The sequence below is a fragment of the Lissotriton helveticus genome, chromosome 8 (assembly GCF_964261635.1).
Source record: "Lissotriton helveticus chromosome 8, aLisHel1.1, whole genome shotgun sequence".
NCBI lineage: Eukaryota > Metazoa > Chordata > Amphibia > Caudata > Salamandridae > Lissotriton > Lissotriton helveticus.
In genome coordinates, this window is record NC_136069.1 from 743627178 (window position 1) to 743649941 (window position 22764).

Below are 22764 nucleotides of genomic sequence, written 5' to 3' on the forward strand. Positions count from 1 at the left end.
GCATGTCTTTGGGGGAATATGTCAAATGTTTGGGATCCATCAGATAGACTTTTTTCCATTCCTGAAAATGCTCTTCTTCCGACATTCCTTTCCAGATACCCAGAAGAATGGTGTTGGGAAGACTGCTCTAAGATTTCCATGGCCTTATCTCCTCCTTTGTACATTCCTCCCATTTTTACTGATAGCCAATTTAATGGCTCATCTTCATAAGGAAAAGTTGTATCTGATTTTTGTAACTCACTTTAGCAAAGAAGGAAGTGGTTTTCTTTACTCAGAATAATGTCCCAGATTGGGTTTTTCCAATAGAGCCATGTCCTCTGTGAAGGCATCTTCTTCCGCCAATGCCTTGTCAGAGGATGTGTCAATCAATTTGGCTGTTAAAAATAAGGGTTTGAACTGCTATTCTACACCTGTTGCTCTTTCAGTACAGGAATAGCATTATCAATCTACTGGACAATCTTACGATCTTCTTATTAAGATCTTTCTTCTCAGTGTTCTGATCCTGGTCCTTTAATCCCTCAAATTAAAAACCTAAGTGGTTTTTCAACTCCTGCAATATCAAACCAAGACTGAACTCAGAATCAAGTTCAGAACAGAGGGTAAGGATGGAGATAGCAAGCGCAAAAAAGCCTGGTATGAACGGGGTATACAGTATATGATAGTCACAGGAATACTACCACAAGCATACATGCGTCAATTAAAATAACTATGACATAAATAACCGAACATTATATACACATGTAGTTATAAAATAGGGTTATTTGGACTATCCTGTTGGAATCTGCTCTTCCTATTCAAATTATATGCTTTTCTTTCAGAAATAATCAAAAAGAAACAAAATATATGCTTCAAGAAGCAGTTATCCCACTGAGGTTTTTCTTTATAATTCATCACATAGAGAGAACCTGACAGCAAAATAGACATAGTAACAGAATATACAGAAAGATATTGTGATACAGAAATATTGCATTTAAAGCACTGACTACACAAATATAATAAGCGATAGATGGGATTTGGTTTAGCATAGCTATCTCCGCATTTATGTACTTTGATTACAAAATATATATATATATATATATATATATATATATATGCGATATATGCATTTAGATGTGGAGTTAAGAATAGCATACCTATACTTACCAGTACATACTTACCTTCACAATGTTTTGGTAGCCAACATTCTGTCTACAATATGCTGCAGCACAATATTTTTGTGCTTAATACTCCGATATATAAATCAATGCCCTCCAACGATGAATGCAACCCTACCACATACTTTAGGTGAGCCACATCTGTAAAGGTAACTTACCAACCATATCGTCCATCTCTTCAACATAGTCTCCATATGGCCCATGTTTACTCTTTCCACTACACATTTTAGTGACAATGAGTGGGCTGTGAACATGCAGGAGCGAGAACATGAGGAGGAAAGGTCTTTGTTGGTTTCTTGAAAACAAAACAGAACACCTCCATATTACTGAATGTTCATATTCCACAAGGGACTTAAATAATGACCCATTATCTGCTTATGTTCAGTAATTATTTATGCTTCAAAATAATTTTGCTTTAATATATTGAACTGCTATGTGGCATACCAGAGTGCTGCAGTGTACTGCAATTGCTCACACTCTATTGAAGACCTTAATCATTACAAACTGTTTTTAGATATTACTTTATACCATAGTTTTTGTTGCTTGCTAATAGTGGTAGAGAAGGAATGCTACTGTTGCCCAATTTGATGGAGCTCAATGTGTCCAAGAATGGTAGAAACTCTAATAGTGTTGGTGCTGGTGACATGAGTAACTGTCACTATCAAAATTATAAATTGTGAAGGATTACCACATACACACACACACACACACACACCCACACACACACAGGCATTTCACCAGCTTCAAGCAGGCAACGTTTCCAAAGACTGATTACCCCCTGAACGTCCTGGAACTTTCATTTTATTAATCATGGTTACCTGATTTTAGAGTCATCAGGCTGTTTTAAAAGGGGCATTTTATATATTTTTAAAATGGTACTGTTAGCACTTATCTGCAAGCGCGGTATTACTATTGACGCCGCTTTTAGAATATTCATCGTAGAAGTGTTTTTAGGACCTAACCGCATATGCTGTACCTGCACATGTCACTTTAGAGCCAGCAACTTGCACTGTATTGATTGTTAGCGCTACCAAGGTGTGCTGGTTTTCTCCATCTGTAAGAGTGGGTCACCGGAAGTCACGCCATCTTGGTTAGCGCTCTAGTAGCCAGGTGCCCTCCTCACTACTTACGAAGATGCAATGCAAGCGAGCAGCGCACGCGCAGTGGGAGCACAGACGGCGCGCCAAAGGCACTGAGCGCTGGCCACGATGCATCTCTCCCCCGTCTTACCTACACCAGGGATGAACTTATTACCATTGGCACTGAGAGACTTACAATCACTGACAGCAGGGGACAGACCTGGGGTAAGGATACTCTCAAAGACACTAGGTGAAAAGCGCTTAATTGTGGTATGATTAACGCAAGATCCCTTGTTAAATACCACTCAGAAATCTACTCATTGGTAGAACATCAAAGTGTGGATATTCTGTTTCTTACAGAAACCTGGAAGCGACCGGACAGGGAATTCAAACTAGGCCTAGCCTGCCCTCCAGGCTTCAAGATATTTCATAAGCCAAGGGCAGCTGGGAGAGGGGGAGGGGTCGGAATTATATACAAAGCAACCTGGAACTTGGCTCCTTTGACTATAGAGGAGTTACAGGGCATTTGAGATACTTGGGTTCTCACTCACAGAATGCAGCAGCAACTTGAATTCTGGTATTCATGTTATAGACCTCCTGGAGGAGTTGCCCCTTATTATCAAGAACTGATCGACGTGGTATATAACCTCTCACAGACTCATGCTAAATTAATGATTCTTGGTGACTTTAATCTTTGGGAGAACAGGAATGATGATACTGCCATTAAAGAACTGCGCCAAGCCTGTGAGAATATTCACTTACAGCAGTTGGTATTAAGCCCCACCCATCTGGGAGGTCATGCGCTGGACCTAATTTTTGCTAATGACACAGATGTTGTTGTAGGGGAGATACTCCCGTTATGCTGGCCAGACCACTTCCTGGTTCTTTTTTCATTAGGGCTAGCCACTATAAACAAAAAGAGTCTTAACCCGACCCTTATGCGTATGGGTAGGAAATGATCTAAGCTCCCATGACTTATTGATGATAGTAGCTTTGGTATTAATAAAATTGTGGATGTGAATTATGAGAATCTGAGCAGTCAGATCATCAATACATTAGATAAAGTGGCCCCGTTAAAAAGATTTAAATGCAAAAAGAAGCCGTCTGCTCCCTGGTACAATGAGGAGCTGATGCTGATGAAAACTGAATGCAAACAGGCAGAAAGGAAATGGAGAAGGAACTATGAGGACTCAGATAAAATTGCATTGAAAAAACTGCTTCATATCTATAAGAAGTGGTGGGTAAGACCAAAGCTAAATATCGAGGAAACTTTCCTGAATGCATCCTATAAGTCAAAAACCTTATTCATCATAGTAAATGACATGTTTAACCCTGACTGCGCAAAGAATACGATTCTGGCCTCACAAGAGCTATGTGATAGTTTGGCAGTATTTTTTTAAGATAAAATCATTAAAATTTTAACTGGGCTAAATACTCCTAGTGAAAAAAAAAAGGATAGTAAAGCAGATACTCAGGTTTTGCCTAGTAGCAGTACCCCATGAAGGAACCAACAGAGAATTTATGCAGACTCTGAAGATCTTTCAGATCCCTTCACAAGAGGAGTTTAACATAATTGCAGCTGGTATCTCCTCAGGCTCTCCTCTGGACCCTTTTCCACATAAACTGTGGAAAGTGTTCTGAATGGAGCTTTTCCCGCTTCTACCCCAATTATGCTCCCACCTCTAACCAACGGCACAGTCCCAAAGTGCTGGAAAAAGGCAGTTGTGTCCCCTCTTCTAAAGAAAGCTTCATTGGACCCTTCGTGCCCATCCAATTACAGACTGATATCCTTGTTACCATATCCGATAAAGATCTTGGAAAGAATAGTGAGTAAGGCCATCTCGAAATTTGCAGAAGAAAAGAAACTTCTAGATGAAGTTCAGATTGGGGTCCGACCGGGACACAGTGCCAAAACTGCACTTGTGCCAGTCCTTGGTGACCTTCAAATGCGGGCCAACAATGGCCAAACTGCCATCTTAGTGATTTTGGACATGTTGGTCGCATTCGACACTGTCAATCATAAGATCCTGATTAAAAGACTCTAGGAGAATGGTCTCAGGGACAAGGCACTGGACTGGTTGCAGTCATATCTCTCAGGTAGACAGTAGGCAGTAAACCTGACTCAATTTCTCTCTCAGAATAGTCCTGTAAAACATGGTGTTCCACAGGGTTCGGCTATTAGCCCAATCCTTTTTAACTTTTATTTGTGCCCACTTATCTCCCTTATAAAATCCTTCGGCATTGAAGTTATTAACAATGCTGATAACACCCAACTTGTCTTTTTCTTTGAGGGTAATAAGGCAATTCCCCCAGAAAAATGTCATAGCTGTATGCGGGAAACAGCAGGCTGGCTCAGAGCTAATTACCTTCAATTTAATGGCAATAAGACAGAAATACTCTACTGTTCCGCGAGTAAAATATCTCGTCCTCTAACGTCGGATTTCTGGCCAGCCTCTGTAAACAATCCTGTGATGCCTGCTAAGACAGCTTGTAACTTGGGAGTAATATTAGAAAGTAACCTACAGCTGCACCTTCAAGTGAACAAAACAGTGAGCACCTGTCTATCTCTGCTCCGAGCTCTGCGAAAAATTATTCCTTTTCTACCGACTTCAGCTAGGCCTCAAGTGATAAGGAGCATTATTATGAGCAGACTAGACTACTGCAATGCACTATTACTGGGAGCCCCTGACTCCCTGTTAAAAAAGCTGCAAAGGATTCAAGTAATTGCAGCTAAGCTTGCACTAAACAGACAATGCAGAGCGTCTGCCTCACTTGCCTTGAAGGATCTCCGTTGGTTACCTATGGCACAGAGGGTATAGTTCAAGGCACTCTGCATTGTCTATAGGGCAGCCCACAAAATGGGGCCTATGCCTCTGCAGAGGAAATTCTTCTTGTATTCTCCTACTCGAAACCTCCACTCTTCCTCAGCTAATCTGATGTGTATACCACACTTCAACAAGGCTCGATTAGGAGGCAGATCATTTAGTCTGGTAGCACCTAGACTATGGAAATCATTGTCTATCAAGATTAGACAAAGTAATTCTTTGCTGAGGTTTAGGAAGGATTTGAAAACCAGACTTTTTCCAAGAAACTTACTCTTAGCCCCTCTGTTCAGACCTTCAGTAACACACAGTGTTTTTAATGGTAATTTCAGCGCCAGGATACCTGTAGGGTGGCAGCCACGGTATATAAGTGTTTCTTACATTACATACCAGTGAAATGCCTGACAAAAACATGCTAAAGTATACAAAAAAGTGATGGATGGAATGCTTGAATTAATTTCAGTCACTAGTAATTACTCAGACCGCATCCCAACCCTTCGTTCTTTTGTACACCATGTCACCTCAATTTGGACCCATCTATATACAAATCAGTCTTGACCCTGCTCCAATCGGAGCAGTCCACCATGAGCTGCCAAGCCAGGTCCTCCATGAACTGGACCACAAGCAACCCAGGACCGTTTCGACCTAGCTATATCTGGATGAAGAGCCCATATTAAGGGCAATACGGCTGGGCAGCATGCTCCCATTCACAGAGAAATTGCCTCTCTTGATCTCATGTGATTTGTTTCAGAATTCCGACGTTTGATGCTCCTAAATGTATATGCCAGGACTGTATCTCCTATTAACATCTCTGCAACTGTGGTTTTATTGGATGAAGTAATTGAGATGGTCCAACATGAGGCTAAAATCCTGGTTGGAGGTGATTTTAATGGAAATTGTGAGCATTCTCCTGTTATTAACGACCTGGTAGAAGTGGAGGATGGGCAATGGGAATTCCTTGTCTTATTGATAAATCTGGACAGTACTCCTTTTCCAATTCTACTATCCATCTGGCATCTCCTGTGGTTAGGCGGGAAGTCAAAGCTTGTAAAGAGCGCACTCGCTCTGACTGTAAAAGATCACCCACGTTTGACAGTCAGTCAGTCAGTCAGTCAAGATTTCTTTATTTCGGTTAATAAAAACCATAAAATCAATACAGAATTCATTATTACACATGTTAAAATTATAAAAATTGTACACATGATTACAATTCAAGTTTTGCCAGATAAAATGATTAAAATCTTGGTACAAAGACAGAGTGAAATGGGTATCATAAATCCATAAACCAACCACAATTTCAGACAGTCCACGGTACATTATTAAAATAAGTATGGTTTTTGGGCGATTTCACCCTACAAATGAATTCAGCTAGGGGAGTCTCAATTTGTTTAGGCGTGCTGCCGCTACCAAAAAACTAGCTACACTGTAGGTGACCTGGACAGAATCAAGCATTTGTAGGTGTAGGAGGGCAGGCCTCACCTGCACAAATTTAATTCCTTCAGGATTGGATTTAAAAACTTTTTACGGACCACCGAGTAGTGCTCACAGAACATCACTAGATGGAGTGTGTCCTGTATGGAAACATTATCACAGGTACATGGTGGAGTATCTTCTGGAGTCCCCCATTTAGGATAAAAACCCAACGTAAGGTGAATGAGATTAAACCTGAATCTGACCAGAAGGAAGCGATGGAAGGGCTTAGTCACATACTTCAAGTACGGTTCCATAACTGGGAAGATTGCCAGGCCATAAATTGATCTCACTGTGGGTTTCCTGAGTTCAACCTCCTCCCTCTCTAACTCCAACAAATTGCAAAAGTTATGCTTGACCCACCCTACATCCTCATTCCTTAGGCCCTGTGGTGATAGATACATTTCTGGACGCCCTAGCCTATCGCATACCGCTCTAACATACGAAAGCCAGGGTATTCTATCCGCCTTATCTAGGGCCACACAGTCCTTGAGTATCAGATGGTTTAACGTAATCTCCTCATTCCACCATGTTTTGACCCATCGTAACAGCGGGCCATTTTCAGATGGTCAGAAACATACCCCAAGCCCACTTCACAGTGAATCGAAAATGTGGGGGATGATTTTGGGAGTGACAAGAGTGATCTGATAAACTTATTTTCTACGATTTGGATCCTGGGTGATGGCACATAGCCCCACATGTCAGACCCATATGAGGCAATTGCCATACACTTTGACTTATAGATCCTAATCATAGCCTCCATGGGTCCTGCTCCCAGTCTCTTGGAGAAGTGTAAGAGAGCTGTGGTAGATCTTGCAACCACATTGCTCTTAAGCTTCAACTGGGGACCGCAGCTCCCCCTTTCATCAAATACAACTCCCAAGTAACAGAAAAAAGGCACCCTAGAAATTTCTGTACCGTTACATGTGAAGGTTTTAACCTTCATGTTCTTTTTACGTGTTCCGGTCACCATTACATGGGATTTTGAGGTATTAATTTTTAAGTCCAGGGCTTCCATAAAAGTACCGAAGTGATCTAACAATCTCTGCAGCCCCATGCCTGTAAGTGCAAGTAGGACGGCATCGTCCGCGTACAGAAGGACCGGGATGCCCGACCTGCCCATAGGCGGGAAGTCCAAGGTGGCCAAGTCCAATGATTTGGCCATGGCGTTAATGTGGATCGTAAATAGAAGAGGGGCCAGAATGCAGCCTTGTCTTACCCCTCTTCCCGATCTGAATTGCTCAGTACACCTGCCATCCCTTGTTACCCTAACGGAAGCAGACAGGTTCTGGTGGAGATCACTTAAAAAATTAACCAAGGAGGCGTCTAGACCCATATCCCGCAAAATAAACCAAAGTTTTGAACGATTGACTAAATCAAATGCAGAAGATAGGTCCATAAAACCCAAATATAAAAGACCCTCCTTCACCACTGTGTATTTACTAATAATAAAGTGCAGATTTAGACATTGATCCATGGTCCCCCTGTGAGCTCTAAAGCCATACTGGAGATCAGAGAGGACCCCACTCCCCTCAAGCCAGTCCCCCAGTCTCTGTAGGATGACTCTGCCCAGAATCTTAACGGCAGAGTCCAGCAGGTAGATCGGCCTGTAGCAAGCGGGGTCCCCTCTATTCCCCTTCTTAAAAATGGGAACAATGATGGAGGATGACCAGGAAAATGGAAAACCTGCAGTGGGTATTGCATTAAAAACATTTGTTAAAATTTTGGACCAGAATTGTGGGTACAGGATATACAAATCTGCAGGGACCTCATCCGGTCCCGGGGCCTTATGTTTACTTGTGTCTTTTATCGCCTTTTCCACCTCCGAAGTATTAAACTTAATGGGCATAGTGTTTCGGACCACATCAGTGTCAGGGGGAGTTAAGGCCCCTTTCTCTGTGTCATAGATGTTTTTAAAGTGCTCAAGCCAGCTCTCATCAGCGATTACACAGTCCATGTCTGATTTCCCATCCTCTGTGAAAAATGACTGATTGATAATGGCCCAGAATTTCTTGCTGTCCCTTAATACATCTGTGGATCGCAGACTATCCCAGGCCTCTTCCTTAATTTGGTGCTTGCGTGTTGCAAGTGCCAATATATATTCCTTACGGAGGTTCGCCACTAATGCTTTATTCCTTGGTCTGTGTTTCAGTGTTTTAAGTAAGGCACCGTGGGCGAGTGAACACTTTTTGTCGAACCATTTATGGACCCTTCCACAGTGTGCACTGTCACCAGACTCCAGATTCTTAGAAATATGTAAGCAAACCTCAACATAAGCAGCCACAACCCTCGGCCCCTGATGAAGTAGCATCTCTGCAGACGGCCATTTTAGCCTCGGTTTCCTGTGCGAATTCCTCAATAAAGGCCTCTGGAATGACCTTCTTCCACGTAAACCGCCTACCCTGATCCCTGGTTAGCAGGTGCCTTGGTGCCTCAACTCCTAGATCCCTCCCAGACATGAAGCTACCGAGGTCCACTACCAACAGAACCGGGTTGTGGTCGCTAAAAATTGTGGTCACTACCCTATAAACCAGGGTTTTAGACAACACCCCAGGAGATAAAAAATATAATCGATAATGGTTTTAGCACCCCTACCTATAAATGTTGGTGCTCTGACCTCATCTTTGCCTAAGCCTGGTTTGAGTAAATTTAGGTTGGAGAGGAGGCTCTCGAGGGCATCTCCCTCCTTGCTATGCTCAAAATGGGGCATCCCCTCCCCAGGCGATCCTCCATATCCGTCATTGTAACAGTCCCTCAGACAGGGATGAATGTTAAAATCTCCCAGGAGAACCATCTCTGGGACAGAAATGCAATCGTGTTTATAGACTGACAAAAAATGTTCCAGGGTAATCAAATGCTCATTCCCAGATGAGCCCTCCCTAGAATTATAAAAATTAATGAATACAAATTTCTGATGGTCCGAAATGGACCATTCAATTATAAGGAAGTTCCTGGGAGCAGATTCTACTTTCTTAAAAACCCCTACCAGATTTAGTGAAAACAGGGTGAGCAGACCCCCTGCAGGCACTGCTGGGGTAGAGAAGCTGAGATAACCATCCAATAAAAAACTGGACGATACATTCCAGCTCTCTTGGAAAGCCAGTATATCATACTGTTTGACAAACTCCTGCCAGATAGGATCCGAGGCTTTAGAACTAACTCCCGCCACGTTCCAGATGAGAATTTTGCATCGGGGCCACTGTAGACTAGGCTCCCCCCTATCGTCCGCTAAAGTATCGAGGAGTCAATCGTTCGTCTCCATTGAAGTCAAGGGGGAGAAACGATTAGTGAGACTAATGGCTACTGGGTAGGGGCCATCCTGTAACACAGGGCCAACTGAGCTAGAAGAATCTCTAACCACCCCTCCAAGCAGCTCTCGACTGGATCTTTGTTGTGCGATGTTAAAATGCTGCTGGTAAGATGGGCGTGAGGTGACACAGACAGGCCCCTCCCGGCGAGTCGCCAGAGGTTTGCCAAAAGATCTTGTTGGCCTAGCCGGGGGATAAAAGAAGCCCAGAGGGAGCGGTCTAATGCCATCGTTTGACAAATCTGAGGCATCCCAGAGCAACCTATGTACACTGTCGTAGTTGTTAAAATTTACCACAAGGCAGTCCCCTGGGATAGTTTTTGGATGGTACCCCACCCAGCTCACTCTCCTTGCCGCGATAACAGTGCGTGTGATGTCTGTACCTCCACTGCTTAACTCTGCGCAGTATCCCTAGCCAAAGCCATCAAATCATTACTTGCTTCCCCTTCACCGGCCCCTATTGGTGACAACCGCCACCAAAGGAGCCGCCTCTGGGGGCAGATGCAAACATTTTGCTCTATAAGGAGCCCCACTAGCTTCATGATTATTTATTTATTTATTTTTTATATTTCTTTTTATTGAAACATTGAACAGAAAACAAGCAAGGCATAAATACGTTACAAGAGGCACTGGTTCAGACGAGAAACAATAAAACAAAGTCAGCAAATAATACGTTGAAGCGGGGGGTAGGGGGCAGAGCGGCCAGGTCCATGTACATACAAAGCATGGTTGAAGTGTGGGATCAGGGGGAGGGAGGAACGTCAACAGTTGCTAATATAGGAGGTGTACAAATCTCGCCTCGATAGCTATTCCAGGATCCCCATACTCTACACCACTTTCTGGGATGACCCCTGGCCAAGTATACAGTTTTTTCCCTAAACATGCACCAATCCATGTTTTCCTTCCACTGTTCGACCGTAGGCGCCCGGTGGGAGCCCCATAGTTGAGCAATATCTCGTTTAGCGATCATGGTTCCCAGGGTCGCCCACTGCGTCTGCGCCACATTGTAATCCGTGGGTTCCCAGACGTTTAATAAACATCGTCTAGCTTCAGGCTGAAGGGCAACCCCAGTTATCGCGCTCATTACCTCGTACACTCCCCTCCAAAAAGCTGCAACAGCACGTCACTCCCAAATAATATGCAGGAATGTGCCTATCTGCCCACATCCCCTCTTGCACAACCCCTCCTCAGAGAAGCCCATGTGAACCAAACGGGGGCCCGTGACGTACACTCTATGCAGAATTTTAAGCTGTACTAGTCGGAGTCGAGCTGGAATCGCAACCTCCTTTGGAGAGATTGCCGACTGCCAGTCCTCGTCATCCAATTCAAGTCCGTCACGGGTCCACAAGTCTCGAAGATGTAAGAGGAGGTCTGATCTTCCGTTAATCAATTTTTTGTAAACCAGGGAGATAGTACTGTCGGGTACGTATCCATCCAACAACCTATCCTCAAGGGGGGATGACTCTGGAATAACCTCCCCAGCCGGAAAAACCGATCGTAAGGCATGGCACACCTGGGCGTAGCGGAAGTATTCTGTGTCACTCAAAGCAAACTCCTCCTTCAGCTCATCAAACGATTTAACCTGGCCCTTGTTCCAAAGGTCACCCACCTTACTGATACCAATAAGGTCCCATTTGTCGAAGCCCTTGGTGTTCCATAGCTTGCCAAGCCTATCAGAAGCAAAAAGAGGGGTCACCAAAGTCAGCCGATCCTTCCACCCCGTCGAGGTATTGGCGTCCCGCCACAATCGCACCGCGGTCTTAGTGGGTCCCGTCAATTCCCTAAAGACCGATCCAGAATACAGCGCTCTATAAAAATTACCCCCAGGCAGTAACCACTTGTCCATGGCAAAGGCGGGATTCGACTCCTGACCATATATACAATAGTTAATGGCTCCCAGGTGGGATGCCCAATAATAACGTTTTATATCAGGCAGAGCAATACCCCCGTCATACCACGGGAGTGTCAGCTTGGCAAGTGCGATACGGGGTCTACTGTCCCATATAAGTTTCCTCTGAAGTTCCTCTACCGATCGAAAATAACTCGCTGGGACTAAATCAAGGGTATTCTGGAGAGCATAAAGAAAACGCGGCAGAGACATCATCTTAAAAAGGGCCGCGCGACCCAAAGGCGAGAGCGGTAGCCCCCGCCAACGCGCGACATCTTGTTTGCAATCTAGCGAGGGGAGGAAGAAGATTGCGGTACTATCTAGTCACAGGATCCAATGAGACGTATATGCCGAGATATCTGAAACCCGTCGTCGCGATCTGAATCGGACAATTACCCGGGAGAAGAGGAACCTCACCAGAGAGAACGTACAAGTAAGATTTCGACCAGTTAATAATTAGACCAGAGTTCCTGCCGAAGGAAGCCAAGACATCACACAAAACCATCAGCGACTTCCGGGGAAAGGTCAGATACAACAAGATATCATCTGCGTATAGGGAGATGCGGTCCTCAAACTCGGGTGACCACCGAATACCCCTCATCGAAGGCTCCCATCGAATCCAAGCAGCAAGGGGCTCGAGAGCCAGAGCAAACAAGAGCGGCGACAAAGGACAACCCTGACGCGTTCCCCTCTCAAGACCAAAAGGGGCTGAAACTCGACCATTTACAACAATTTGCGCGAGGGGGCTTTCATAAAGCAGCTTAACCCAGTTGATAAAGGCTGGTCCGAATCCAAACTTGGCCAAGACCGCCCACAAATACGGCCATTCAATAGTATCAAAGGCCATCGTGGCGTCCAAAGACGCCAAGATGGCCGGCTCACGCAACGTTGCGGCGCTCGCGAGAACACCATGCAGACGCCGAAGATTCAAAGCAATGTTCCTATGTGGGATGAATCCGGATTGATCCAGATGAATCAACTCACTAATGACCGTGATCAATCGGTTGGCCAGCACCTTCGCAAGGATCTTAGGCTCAGCATTCAAAAGAGAAATAGGTCTATACGAGGCACATCTGTCCCTTGGTTTCCCTTCCTTATGTATGACAACAATAGAAGCCAACCGCTGATCACGGGGAAGGACGCCGTGCTCCATGGATTCCAAGAACATAGCACGCAAATAGGGGGACACCTTATCAGGACGCAACTTGTAAAGTTCGATAGGCAAACCGTTGGGGCCCATGGCCTTTCCCGAACGTAGGGAGCGAATTGCGAGGGCCACCTCATCCACGGTCAGCGTAGCCTCCATTTGTTCTCTATCAACTTCGGAGAGGCACAGCAGTGCAATATCTCGCAACAGCAAATGCGAATCCTCCTCTGGTCTGTCAGACACCGAGGAGTACACAGTACGGAAGTGTTCCGCAAAAGACTGTACAATACCTTCAGGGTCAGAGACCCGAGAACCATCAGACGTCTCAACCACAGGCACTACTTGACTGGCTCTATCCTTCTGATCAAGCCACGCAATCAGTTTACCAGCCTTATCCCCCACATCATACAGGCGACCCTGTTGTTTCCTACTCAGAGCCTTAGCCGCGTCAGTAACCAACGCCCTATAGTCAAATTGTTTTAATTGCAAAGCATGTGTCTTGGCGCGCGTAACCCCAAACTCCAAATCAAGCTCTAAATCCGCAATCTCAGCCTCGATCTTGACCACCTCCTCGTCCCTCCGTTTCTTAAGACCAGCGATCAACGACAGGGCCTGACCCCTCAACACCGTCTTAAAAGCCTCCCACAGAGATACCGCGGACGACACAGATCCCTCATTTTCCAAAAAGTATCAATCGAGCGACTTCACCAGGGCAGCACGAGTTACAGGATTCCGAAGGTACCAAGGGTTAATTGGGGCGACCCGTCCCTCAGTACTGGGCTCCAAGTCCACCCGAAGCCCCAATGGAGAATGATCAGAGATTCCGCGAGCCAAGTGTCTGACCTCAACGATGGAGAGGGCCTGAGAAGCTGGCACCAAAAGATAATCGATCCTCGAGAGGCTGCCATGGGCACCAGAATGAAAGGTGTATTGCTGCTGCACAGGGTGCAACAGTCTCCAGCAATTTACCACCCCCAGGGTGTCAAGGAATTCCGGAAACCAGGGTTGCGCTCCCCGCAAATCTCTGGGCTGATATCTATCAGCCATACCAGAAACCACTGCATTAAAATCGCCCCCTATAAAGAGGGGCCCCTCAGGAAGAGCCAGGACAACCCGCCCCGTCAGAAAAAGTAACCGACTGAAGTCTAGGGGCAACAAACAGAAATCAAGGAAAGGCAACGACCCTCCCACCTGCCCATAAGAGCGACATAGCGCCCCCTATCATCCAAGATAACATTATCAACCACAAGCGGAAGTGAATTACGAACGAGGATACCAGCCCCCCTGGAACCTGAAGAAAAACCGGCGTGAGCAACCAACCGGTATCCCCTTCTGTTCAAGGCACAGCAAGCCTTGCCAATCAAATGCGTCTCCTGTAGCAATACTACATCAGGAGCAAGTCGCTTCAAAAGCTGCAACACTACCCCTCGCTTTATCTTATCCCCCAGCCCATTCACATTCCAACACAGTATCTTCAGCCCCCTACCCCCTATCCCGAAAGAGAAAGAAGTCCCAACTCCAAGGAGAACTCAGCACCCCGAACAAATTGACTAAAAGTACATTGCCTTGCAAAATAACAAACACACAGCCCAACAAACCCCCCAACCAAAGACCCGTTACAACACCCCCCACCCTGCACCCCTGCATAAAACCTCAGAAACCACCCAAAAGTGCAGTGTGCCTGTCGCCCCCCGATCTAACTAAGCTACAGAAAGAAACGTAGAGGAGGAAGAAGACTCTCCATTAACCCCCCCACCCCCCAAATGTACATATAACCAATGTCAGAATAGTCGAACCACAGTTTGAGGCCCATCAGGGACCCCAGGATCCAAGCCGTAGGCGCTTATTCTTGTTCCACCAATTCACCGTCGGCTCCGCCTGATTGCTCCTCCGATGAGCGCTGATTCGGCAAAGTGTCCAGCCAGTCAGAGACCACGTCTGGTCGATCGAAAAAATATGTCCGCTCTGCGTGTTCAATCCCCAGCCTGGCGGGGAAAAGCATGGCATATTTCAGTCCCATATCACGCAAACGTCTCTTCACACCAAGAAAACTGAGTCTCTGCTTCTGAACCGCCTGGGTGAAGTCTGGATAGAAACTGATATTTGCATTGTCAAACTTTGTAGGGCCACCAATCCGTGAGGCCTGTAAGATAGCGTCCCTATCTCGAAAGTTGAATATTCGAGCAATGATGGGCCGCGGTGGGACGCCCAGTTTCGGTGGGTCCCCCGGGACTCTGCGGGCGCGCTCAGCCGCAAAAAATTTGCTGAGGCCCTTAGGTGCAAGGTGGCTGACAATGAGGTTTTCAACGAAAAGGTCCGCAGCAGGGTCTTCTGCTCTCTCTGGGACTCCAATAATACGAACGTTGTTCCGCCTGGCCCGTCCTTCATAATCCTCCAGACGTCGTGTAAGAAGATCGCCATTAGTCTTCAGACGATGGACCTCAGTCTGTAGATCAGTAACATCACTCGTCAGGCTGGAGGTCTTAATGTCCAGAGATTTGACCTTCTCGTTTGTTTTGGCCAAATCAGTACAAATCAAATTAACATCAATCGCCACCGTATCCAGTTTATGGGCGAGAGTCTCCATTTGATGCCCCAAGGAGGAGTTAATCCCATCGATTGTAGCCATGACATCTTGCAGGGTCAACTCAGCAGTAGAAGATGGCGGATCTTTAGCGCCATCTTGTGGTTTGCCCGAGCCACCGGGGGACCCCTTGAACTGGGCATATCTATCCATGACGTTAGTCTGGGTATTGCTGCCTCGCCGGGTGGTTTTACTCTTAAGCTTCTCAGTATCAGGTTTCCCTGCCATGACGAGGGACCCGGCAACACAGCCTGATACAGCAAGTCAGGAAGATGATAAAGACGGGTCTCCGCTGATAGAAGCGATCAAGCATAGAAGCAGGCCAAACGTAGTCCGAAAATGACCAAATGAGGAAAAAGCACGGTATAGGTTGGCACAGCGCGAAAGTACAGAGGCACCGGGGTGGGCACTGACACAGTCACAGAGATCCCCAGCAAAATCGAAAGTGAAAGTTACACGACTGGTTGATTCCACCCCAACAGGCCATTGTTGTTCAACTACCACTCGGGCACCGTTCCAATTCCACTGCCAGGCGTCGCGGAGACGAAGGCCTCAAACTTCAAAGCACCATAACTTCGGAATCCAAGGTCCAAATCGAAATCAGATTGCAGGTACCGCCTCAGTCGCGGTTCACCTTCACAAGAACGTTGATGTAAAACAGGATAAATGACAGGATAAATGCAGGAGGTTCGAGGGTCTCGGGAGCCCTAAGCTCACGCGGCCATCTTGGTTGCGCGCGAAGCTCCTTCAGCTTCATGATTATTGATATATAAGCCAGACCTAGTGTGTCTGGGCCCCTCCACAGAACCCCCATGAACCTGGGTACTCTCACTCAGACTTTCCCTATGATTGTTTGCAGTATTACCACCTGGGTTACTAGTATTACCAGGTGGATAGTTAACCAACTTCTCGTTATGACTTGAATGTTGTTTAAGAAGGGTATCAATTTTCTTACACTTAGCCAATAGACCGGTTACACATTCATTTAAAGTATCCACTATATCCTTTGCTACTGCTTCCAGAGCTGGTTCAAGTCTTTTTTTATAAACAGTTCTTCCACAATGTCACAAACATGATCCCTTAGGGTAGCAGCTTGGTGGTTAGATTTCCCATGAGCAGATTTCCTCTTGGCACCCTTTGCATTAGATCTTCGTCTGCGCGTAGTCATGAGCGAAGGGACCAACGGGGTTGTGACCTTACTAGGAGGATGTAGAGGTGGTGGACTTACAGGAGCGATTAGCGGGGCTGCTGGACGGGGGGTATTAATAGTGACAATAGTAGGTTCCAATGGTACGCACTGTGCATGTTCAGGGATAGGTCCATGGTCAGTAACAGAGATATTATTGATAGGTTCGAGGCCAAGTTCCTTTTCAGCATGAGCTATTTCCTTCGTCAAAACCCCCACCGCAGAAGTCAAATATGATATTATGGATTCAGATTTCCGGGGAATCTTGGCAACCTTACCTTCCTGGTCGCCCCGACAAGTCTGTTTTCTCTTCCCCATGACGGGAGTTGGAGAGGTGGCCCGACCCGACCTCTGCTGTCCCCTGATGGCCACAGATGGCCACAGATGGCCCGCCCTCTGCCCGGGCTCAGCCCGGCGTCGCCCGCGCGCGTCCCCCGTTGCGAGAGGCGGGCGCGCTTTTGGTGGTGCAGGGGGTCGCTGTGGTGTCGTCAGCAGCCTGCGCCTCGCAGTCACTGCTGGGTAGTGTAGTTCTCAATGGCCGTTTCCCTCACGGCGTGCGGGCCCCGTCCTCCAGTTGGGAAGTGGAAAAGACAAGGAGGCAACAGCGGGAGGCAAGCCGTTCCCCTCATGGCCGTGTCTGAAGCAGCAGCGGCTGGTGTTATCCTGCCCCCTGAGGTAAGCACGTTTGACAGAGGAATTATACTAATTTCATGGATTGTGTTCTTTTGGACACTAGGCTTTGGCTGCTATTGATTGATGTGGCAGTGGTGAACCGAATAGATCGTGGCCATAACCCTCTTACTACTTTTTTTTAAAAGTGGATGCCATGAGAAGAGCTAGGATTGCTTGCGACATGGCAGTCAAAACTTCGATCACTGATCACGGCCCTACATTGTCGCCAACCACAAACTGTAGGCACCCCGTCTGATGCCAACAATTGCTTTTTTTCCCTATGCAGACTCCTTGTTGGCCCCCTCTTCAGGAGAGTAGAGTCCTTTTTTTAGTTTGGAAGATACCCATGCTGCAATTCGTCAGTTAAAAATGGCCAAGGCCCCCAGACCTAACCGAATTCCGGGTGACTTGTTAATGACTGTAGCTTCTGTGTTGGCCCTTTACATACATTTTCTATCAATACAATTGTGGCAGGTGTGGATATTCCAGACACTTGGAAGGGGATGGAGATCTTCTCAATATTTAAGTAGAGTGATGCAGGCAGTCGCTCGAACTATAGGTCTATAAGCCTAATTGACTACTTACACTTATTTTTTTGGAAAGGCAGATACTTGCTAAGTTACTTAGCTGGGTTAAACAGAATAACATTCTATCCCCCCTGCAGGCTGACTTTCGTGCCAAAACAGGCACTTTTGACCAGGTTTTTAGGTCTGCACTCCTTTAATAGAAGTATGCTCTGATAGGTGTAACGTTCTAATGTTTGCCCGGCCCGCTGTAGACCCGGAACCAGTTCCACACAGTGTATCACTCTCTGGCCAGGCGTGGCCAGAGAGCTATAAATAAAAGGGCCTGGGTCGCTTGGGACTTCCAGCCCAGACCGAGTATCTGTGTGGTCTCACATCATTCATTGCCAGCGTAATCGCAATAGCGCTGTGCCTTCGCGATGCCCTGTGAGCGGCACCCCTGTGGTCACCACACGTCACACTGGCGACGAAGGTGGGATCACAGTGATCATAATCATAGCGCAAGAAAGAACGGCTTACCAGATGGCAGCGGTAGCGTGAAGACAAGCGAAGTCCCGCCAAGCCCAACAAGACCAGCTACGTCATCCAGAAGGATCACAGAAGCAGCCAGTCCGAGGCCGCGGGGTGAGCAGTCTGCAAATTAACCCCAGCGGCAGGCACCCCTGCCGGTTAGGACGCCAGAAAGACCTGTGTGCGCCTCTAGCTGCGCCCAACACGGCTGGAGAAGCGACGCGACTAAGGTCCCGGCGTGCGCATGCGCTGAGAATAGAAGAGGCCTCAACGGCCTGACCACACTGCAGACACAGGCCCCAGAACACGGGAAGACATCGCGACTGCACACAGCGGCTCCTAGAGAGCGCAAAGGAAACCCAGTGACAGCACAAATCTAGAAAGCGTGATTCCACGTGAGCAAGCATTGGCAGAAGCATACCCCAGGAAACAAAAACCAGCATTGGCAAATGCAAATACGGCAAAGGACAGCGGAGCACACGGTGCACAGCACCAAAGCGAGTAGGACTATAGAAGTATCAAAGGCGATAATCCTACGAGTGGCCACACACACACAGAAACCAGCACAACGCTGTAAGGGTCACAAGCACGCCTAGTAAAATAAAAGGACAGACACCCACAAAAGCCAAGTCATGTCGAACGTGCCAGGGCCTGCAGCCCAACAAGCAGCGGCACAACAAGCTGCAGCGCAACAAGTGGTGACGCAATACCAAAGATTCTCCAGGAATAGTATCTTATGCTGACCACGGCCTAATTGCCGGGGACAAAGATAAGGTCATTCATACCATCATTGGCAACTTACACCCCACTTTTTCAGTATCTGAATCAAAAGAGGAGGAGGAAACAAGTAAACCGGACAAAAAGCACCAGATAAAAAATGCAAGCATGGCCGTAAGAGAACAAAAAACCTTACAACACGATCATGATCTGAGAGCTTTAAAGATTACGACTAACGCAACAGGCAGGTGTGTCACAACAAAACAAGATCTTCGCTAACCTGTGGAACCAGCTCAATGTACAGGAATCAGATTAATGAAGCAAACAAAAACCAGTAGGGAGACATTAAGAGTCCACGAAACAGAAAGCGATCCAAAATTAGGGACCTCAAGTGAAAAAAATACCACAGAATCTCAATCGAACAACATGAGATCAACATCAGAGGAAATTGAACCAGTAATAACATTCATGCCAGAATTTGAAACAAAGGGAAAACACGACATCCTCAACAGAGGAAACATCTTAAAATTGTTCAAGGAAATTCCAGCCCTAAAGGGAATTGTTTCCCAAGACATGGAAACTGTAGAGTTCCAGCAAAATAAAGCAAGGCCAGGAATAGAAAACTCAGTTACCACTTGGAAATCAAAAGAGTTAGCAGCACAAATCTACGCACACAAAGAAACATTTGAGAACTGGGGAATTAAAATATTTCAACACAAGCAACCGAAATACCCTTATCCTTTACAAAACAGCTCGGATTATCAAAAGGACAAGGAGCCCCAAAGGCCCCAAATGAAATCATGTTTACAAGCAGCTAGAGCAACCTCCCCCGAAAAAGGAACAAACACAAAAACCGGATTAAAAAATCAGACACTCATTTACCGGCACCAAGGCGGTAACCAAGACTGGTCTTGGATCCCATCTGTACTAAGCGGAAAGGGCTCCTAGAACTGACAAAACAACTATACTCAGAAAACAAGTAACTGGCAGACAAAAGTATAATACAAGTGGGGACCAAATTAAACTATGCTCCTGGAACGTGCATGGCTTCAATTCCATGGAGCAGGACCATGAAACTCTAACATTTTTCGACAAGTCGGACATAATACTTTTACAAGAAACATGGAACTTAACACAAATAGGAATCCCAGGTTTCACGGACCATCATATACTAGCAGAAAAACATGCGAAATATGGACATCCCCGGGGAGGCTTATCAATCCTCATCTCACAGAAATATAACTGGACCCAAGAAACAATGGATGTTGGACTAAACTGGGTTCAAGCTATAAAAATCACAATACAGCCCCGGCAACAACTGCTAATACTAAACATTTATATACATCCAGATCAGAAAACAAAAAAGGAAAAAATGGAAACACTGTTAACCCTGATCAAAACCTTACAAAAAACCAACAAACAATGTTCCATGATAATTTCAGGAGACTTCAACCAAAATTTACACAACACCAAATCGACCAGAACGAACAGAGATAAAGGGGCAGCAGAAGCGACCACTCAAATTAACCAGAAGAAAATAGAAAAAATGTGCCTATCAATATTAAAAAGTAAAAAAAAGGAAGGTTTGACTCAACCGTGCATCACCTATGTAATCGGTAACGTTAAATCAGTACTGGACTTTACACTAGTAACAACGTACCTGACAAACTTAATCGTGGAATACACAATAGTCCAGCGCCTGGAAAGTGATCATAATCCGCAAATTCTCAGGTTGAATATCACTGCACCCAGAGCCGAGAGAACAAGGTCATTAAACCAAGAAACAGAAAAATTCAACCTACGAAAAATAAAATGGAGGGGCGAGGACACACAAAAAATCATGACTACGGCTACCAACTTCATGCTGCAACACGGGAGCCTCGACAATGGTGATCCAATAAAAATCTGGGAACATTTGTTGGAGGTTTTAATTGAAAACCACTCAGCGCATCCGAGAGGTAATAGAAATCAAACAAGAGCACCAGCGCCCTGGTTTAACAAGGATCTAAAACAAGAAAAAAAGAAACTAGCAAGGATCCAGCGAACAGCAGTAAAGAGCCAATATACAAACATAGTAGATCTCAGAAGTATGAGAAAGGATTACCGGCGAAAACTATGGGCAGCAAAAGGCCTATATAAAGAACAGGTATGGACAAGGCTACTGATTTCCACCAAAAAACCCTCCTCCAGAGAGTTCTGGGTAATCATTAATGAACTAAATCTGGGACAAACACTACAACAGGATCCCGGGATCAGCAACAAGGAATGGGAGAACTACGTAAAGAATCTCTACCTAACAAAGGATCCCAAAAGAACAAAAAAAAAAGGACAAGGGAGAGCGAGGATTATAGTGCAAACCCACTCGTCAGTGTCACCACAGAACCAAATTTTAACCAGGAAGAACCAACGATAACCCAAGCCCAAATAAGAAGGCTACTACAGAAATTAAAATCAGAAGGGGCCCCGGGGCCAAATGGCATGCCAACCGCAGTCTACAAAACAGACATGAATTTCTGGGTGGACCTATTAACTACACTATTCAATGACATCTTAAAAAAAGGAATCCTTCCAGAAACATGGAGAGGTAACATCATCCACCCAATTCACAAGAAAGGGGATCGGAAGGAGCCTGGAAACTATCATTTAATTTCTTTAATTGACGTAGAAGCAAAGCTGTACGCCTCATGCCTGTTGAAAGAACTGCAGGATTGGGAAACCTCAACAAAAATAATACCTAGGTTTCAAATCGGATTCAGAATGGGGATGGGGACAACAACCAACCTGGTTACCCTGTGCTTACTAACCGAGAACGCCAAAAAAAGAAAACACCACCTATATGCGTGTTTCGTCGACATAAAATCAGCATTCGACCACGTAAGCAGGCCCAGGTTGTGGAGAAAATTAAGAGGTTGGGGGATGCCGGAATATCTAATAAATGCAATTTCAAGACTATACAGAGAGACATGGGCCAAGGTCAAACTAGGTAACGGTAGCAGCCTTACCAACAAAATTGAAACACAAGACGGACTAAAACAAGGCTGCGTCCTCGCACCCAGTCTCTTTAACCTATATCTTGCCGATATCGGAAGAAAAATAGATGGAATAGAAAGCCATGCACCGAAACTAGGCAACGTTCCGGTACCTATTATGCAGTACGCCGACGACATAGTCTTACTAAGCAAAACACCGGTCGGGCTGCAACGCCTAGTGAATACGCTGGTCACGTACTTAACTGAGGAAAACCTGGAGCTGAACAAAACCAAAACCAAAGTGCTTCGAATTACGGAGCGTAAGAAATTGAAATACACATGGACAATTAATAATTCTCTCCTCGAAGAAGAGGACTCGTACAAATACCTGGGGATGACCATCGAGCGGGGTAATACAAAAAAGAAGCACATTCAGGTACTAAGAGGGAAAGCACAATCTTTAATATACGCATACAGACAACTGCAAAAGACTGCTGGTGGTCCAAACTATACCCACTTACTGAAAGTCATGGCCGCCCAAATAATCCCTACCTTGTCTTACGGTCTAATCAGATGGCTTGGGAGCGAATCGGTAATCTTAAACAGCCTTCAAAACAAAATATACAAAGTGGTGTTTGGGTTGCCAAAAACAGCATCGGCAGCCCAAGTTCGCCTAGAATTTGGTTTACAAAACCAAGACATTAGGTCAAACTCCACATTTGTAAAATTTTGCCA

The 22764-nt window shown here is 45.7% G+C and overlaps 1 protein-coding gene across 3 annotated transcripts in view; it reads right to left on the reverse strand.

The window, feature by feature from the left end:
- Window positions 1-22764, reverse strand: part of LOC144771763 (arylsulfatase D-like) — a 713936-nt gene that overhangs the window by 186193 nt on the left and 504979 nt on the right. For all 3 annotated transcript variants that reach the window (XM_078656059.1, XM_078656058.1, XM_078656061.1), the window contains exon 6: window positions 1313-1449. In XM_078656059.1, the coding sequence (XP_078512185.1) occupies window positions 1313-1449 (137 nt within the window). The remainder of the gene's footprint in view (window positions 1-1312; window positions 1450-22764) is intronic.